The sequence below is a fragment of the Sorghum bicolor genome, chromosome 1 (genome assembly GCF_000003195.3).
Source record: "Sorghum bicolor cultivar BTx623 chromosome 1, Sorghum_bicolor_NCBIv3, whole genome shotgun sequence".
In the NCBI taxonomy this organism is placed as follows: domain Eukaryota; kingdom Viridiplantae; phylum Streptophyta; class Magnoliopsida; order Poales; family Poaceae; genus Sorghum; species Sorghum bicolor.
In genome coordinates this window covers 46072588-46077754 of record NC_012870.2, presented here as the reverse complement: position 1 = coordinate 46077754, position 5167 = coordinate 46072588, and the positions used below count along the sequence as shown (strand labels likewise).

At 47.5% G+C, this 5167-nt stretch overlaps 1 protein-coding gene across 1 annotated transcript in view; it reads left to right on the top strand.

Moving 5' to 3' along the window:
* Window positions 1–5167, top strand: part of LOC8059652 (UTP:RNA uridylyltransferase 1) — an 11360-nt gene that overhangs the window by 3931 nt on the left and 2262 nt on the right. Inside the window, exon 3 of the mRNA XM_002467264.2 lies at window positions 4934–5157. Within this exon, the coding sequence (XP_002467309.2) occupies window positions 4934–5157 (224 nt within the window). The remainder of the gene's footprint in view (window positions 1–4933; window positions 5158–5167) is intronic.

The window sequence follows — 5167 nt, the reverse complement described above, 5'->3', positions numbered from 1 at the left end:
AAATTATCCATGCTCCTGGAACTATTAGGGAATTCAAACCTTTTTGTGTTAAACCAGAAGTTGCTGCGCTTGCTTTTTTCCACCAATCATCGAATGAAGTGTCAGATGGCTGTGGAGCTAGAGAGTGGAGACCGACCTGCCTCAAGATATAGTACCAAAATTGCCTTGAAAATACACATTCGATTAGAAGATGATCAATGCTTTCATTAGCTTGATCACAAGTGGACACTTCTTGGGATTAGGCAGCCCTTGTCGTGCAAGACGATCTGAGGTCCAGCAGCGCTTCTGCGCTACAAGCCATAGGAAGAAGCGGCATTTAGCTAGCGCCCAAGTTTTCCAAATTCTTTCCCATGGCCTGAAAAGAATTTTCCCCATGAATAAGCTATCATATGCGGATTCGTCGGAGTACCGTCCACTATTTGATAATTTCCAAATGTGAGTCCTCCATCTCAGGTTGTAACTCAAAATCATAGAGGTCCCAAAGCTGAAAATACTCCACGATGACCCCCACTGTGAGAGCACCTTGGATGTCTGAGACCCAAGTTTGGTTGGTTAGAGCCTGCTGCACAGTACGCAACTTTCTCTTTCTCTGCAGAATCACAGCAAAGAGTCGAGGTGCGAGATCCTTAATGCAATGCTCATGAAGCCATCTATCAGTTCAGAACAAAGTATTCTCGCCATTGCATTGAACAAAGCTTTTGAACCTGAACAGGTACATGTATAGACAGTGCAGACCAAGGGCGGTGTGGCTCCTTTTTTCAGCCAAGATTTTTGAGATTGGAAATGCCCAAACCACCCGGTTCAGTTGGAGAGCAAGCTGTCTCCCATGCCACGAGACAGTGCCCTCCACGTGCTTCCTTGTGCCCTCTCCACAGATAGCTTCTTCGGATTTTGTCAATCACTTTAATGGCCCATTGAGGCAAATCAATGGCCATCACAAGATAAATGAGCATTGCAGTAAGAACAAACTGCACATGGATTTGCCTCCCAGCTCGTGTCAACAAGTCTGCTTTCCATCCTGGCAGTTGATCAGCTATAAGGTCAATGATGACCTGAACATGCTATTTTGTGAATCTTCGCAATGAGAGGGGTAAACCTAGATATTTGCATGGAAAATCAGATAGTGCACAAGGTAGTTGCTGTTACACAACCTCAATCTCATGTTCGCAACATCGTATAGGAAGTACGTTACTGCTATGGTGGGCAATGTCTACCAGCATCGCGACAATGCTAGTGGCTGAGGTGTGGACTGTGTTGGGGAACGCCGCAGCGCGGTCACCAGTCGAAGCGCGCCAAACCGTGTCGCACAAAGTTCGGCATTTGGTTATTTGATCCGAGTGTTTAGGAAAGAGAATTATCTTGGTTTCTTATTCCTAAGTTAGCAGATTGGTTGTTAGGATTCTTGTATAAGTATGGAACACTTTGCTTAATAGAAGATTAGCCATAGATTGAGTATGTCTCTCTCACTCTTTGGTGCCCTAGCTCGGCGTTGCAGCCTTGCCGCTGTGGCTACAAGCCTCACGCTCCGACGTCCCATACCTATCCCCAATGCAACCTCCCTACCTCCAACAATCGGTTCTCCAAATACGGCCACCTCATTGCGCTAAGCCATCCCTACACGACGACCACCATGGCGAAAGCTTTCTTCGATGCCATTGTCCGACTTCATGGCTTCCTGAGCTCCATTGTGAGTGACCGTGATCTAGTCTTCAGGGGCCACGTTTGGTGCGACATCTTCAAGCTCGCCGGCATCCGGCTATGGATGAGCACGGTGTTCCACCGGCAGACCGATGGCCAGTCTGAGCTTGTGAACAAGACCATTGTCATGTATCTGCGATCCATCATTGGTGACAGGCTACTGGCTGGAAAAAGGCTCTTGGCGGAGTACCGTTTTAACACATCCTACCACTCCGTGCTCTTGACGACGCCATTTGAGGTAGTATATGGGCGCCCTCCGCTTGCCTTGTTGCCCTATACTGCAGGAGCTGCCCACACAGATACGGTGGATGCTCTCCTCAAAGATTGCGACACGTTCCTGACAGTCCAGGACCACCTGCTCCAAGCTCTAGCATATGCCAAGAAGCACTCAATTGGGTTTGGCTCCGGATTCTTAACCAGTCGGCTCAGTCTTTGGTGCTTGGGCCATGCGACAATCTTAACCCATGGTTCGCCGGGCCATTCGAGGTGATCGAGCGCGTCGGCCCCATCGCCTATAGTTTGCGCGTCCCCTATGGCGCCTGCATCCACGATGTCTTCCATGTTGGCGTCCTCAAGCCGTTCCGAGGTACACTGCCGCCCTAGTTGCTGGCTCTACCACCACTACACAATGGCATCTTCTACATTGCCAGGTTGTGCTCCGCAGGGGCGTTTGGCATGTGCTCTTTCTCTGGGCGGACATGGCTGAAGCGGAGGCAACCTGGGAGCCCGTCGAGGAGTTCAAGGTCCTCTTCCCTGACTTTTAGCTTGAGGACGAGCTGTTGCTCAAGGGGGGGGGGGGGGGAGGGAGAGATGTTATGGTGGTCAATGTCTACCAGCGTCGTGGCATGGCCAGTGGCTAAGGAGTGGACCGCGTCGGGGAACGCCGGAGCGCGGTCACCAGCTGAAGCGCGCCAAACGGCGTTGCCCATAGTTCAGCATTTGCTTATTTGAGCCGAGTGTTTAGGAAAGAAAATTATCTTGGTTTTTTGTTCCTTAATTAATGTTAGCAGTGTTAGGATTCTTGTATAAGTATGGAACACTTTGCTTAATAGAAGATTAGCCAGAGATTGAGTAAGTCTCTCTCGCTCTTTGGTGCCCTAGCTCTCGTTCTCGTCTCATTCCCTCGACGCCGAGCATGGTATCACAGCCTCTACTGCCGTGTCTACAAGCCTCGCCCTCCGGCGTTCCATTCCTATCCCCTACGCAACCTCCCTAGGTCAAACAATTACTTTTTTGTAGATTAGTCTTGAGCCCAGATGCTGCACCAAACAGTTGAAGGATGTCCATAGTAACAGCAATATCAGCGGCATCTGGATGAAGAAATAAAACCACATCATCCGCATGCATTGAGATGCGATGTTGCAAAGCACGTCTTGACAATGGTTGCAACAAGCCTAGCTCAATGGCTTTTGAAATCATATGCCTCAACACATCCATGACCAAAATGAATAACATTGGAGATAGGGGTCACCTTGTCTCAATCCTCACCGATGAGTTATTCACTCACCGGGGATCCCATTCAAAAACACTTGAGTAGAGGAAGAGCATAGCAGTCCACTGATGATGTCCCTCCATATTTGTCCGAAACCCAAGTGTTGCATGACCTCAAGTAAGAAGGGCCAAGCAACCGAATCAAAAGCCTCTGAAATGTGAAGTTTCAGTAAAATACGGGGCTGTTTTTGTTGATGCAGAAATCACGCCGTCTGCTGCACTAAAATGAAATTATCGTGTACGAAGCGCCCTTTGATGAAGGCACTTTGATTAGGAGATACCATTTGGTTTAAGTGACCTGCCAATTGATTAGCCAACAATTTGGTTATGAGCTTGGCAAAGCTGTGTACTAGGCTTATTGGCCTAAAATCCTTGGGCTACTCGGCATTTTCTTTTTTCGTAATCAGTGTGATATATGTAGTGTTAAGAGGGCCGAGACCCCTCAGCTTTCTACTCCAAACAGCAGAGATAGCTACCATAATGTCATTTTTTATTATCGACCAACAAGCTTTGTAGAAATGCCCTGTGAACCCATCTGGATCCAATGCTTTATCTGAGGGTAGTTGCTTGATTGTCAACCACACTTCTTCCTCCATGAAAGGTGAATCAAGATCGGCTAGGTCGTGTGTGTGTGTGTGTGTAGGAATCCCCAATTCAAGCAGATTGATGGTATGCTCTCTAGGTTCACTTGTCCCAAGCAATTTGTCATAGAAATCATCCACAACTCATGCCTTGTCCTCATGTGCTGTATAGATATGATTTTCTGAGATAAGCCTGCCAATAAAGTTCTTCCTCTTGCGATGATGCGAATGTAAATGAAAGAGCCTCGTATTGGCATCTCTCACGTAACCACCCAATGCGAGAGCGTGACCGAGCGATTGCCTGCTTGAGAGTGGCCAGGGCAAGACTATGCTTCTTGAGGTTATTTTTGAGCCATACTTGTGGTGAAAGAGCACATCGTTGACAATTTCGAGCTGATGTAGAATTTCTCGCGCTAGGGCAAGTTGAGAATTAACATGGCCAACATTTGTCGGGTATCGTAACCCAGAGTACCCCAAGCAAAGAGCTTAGAACCCCATTCTCCTTTTTTAAAAACAAAATAATGATAAGTTAGAAAGGCTAAACAGTCACCCCTCACTTCACCCGAGACCCGATCGTCGAGCCTCGGTAAGACCGATAGCTTGGCCTACCGGTTCTGTCTCGCCCGAGACCCAACCAGGCATCGGACGAGATCAGGCCATCTCCGATTTGCCCGACCTGACCTCGGAGCCTCGTGAAGGCTAGGGAAAGCTTCCGCCCCGCCACTGCCTCCCCTTGTGAACTATAAAAGGAGGCAGGGTCCCATTCAAGGGACACGAACAAGATCACGACGCACACAACGAGCACAACTCATAGGCACACCTCTCCCACACACAGAGCTGAGACTTTGAATTCATTCCCTCTCTCATGCCTTGCTTGTAAACCCCTACTACGAGTACCTCGGTACATGATAATACAAGACTCTCTCCTCACACTGGACGTAGGGCATTCTTGGCCTAAACTGGTATAAATCTCCTCGGATTAGGACACACAGATACAAATTCACTAGTTAGTGTCGGGACCGCGGGTCTAAACACCGACAACATTCTTATCACTCTACTATATAAATTTTTGTATTGAAGTACTATTGTGTTGGGATCCAATATAGGTAAGGAATTTGAAATGGTATACTGAATTTTTGACCCAAACTAATGAAATTTTGCAGCCATTAACTCGAGCAAGGGTCCCAATAGTGAAGCTTATGGATCCGGAAACAGGGCTTTCCTGTGATATATGTGTCAATAATCTTTTAGCAGTTGTTAACACAAAACTTTTGCGAGATTATGCACAAATAGATAGAAGGTTAAGGCAGTTGGCATTCATTGTGAAGCATTGGGCTAAAATTCGACGTGTAAATGAAACTTACCAAGGAACACTTTCTAGCTATGCGTAAGTTGTC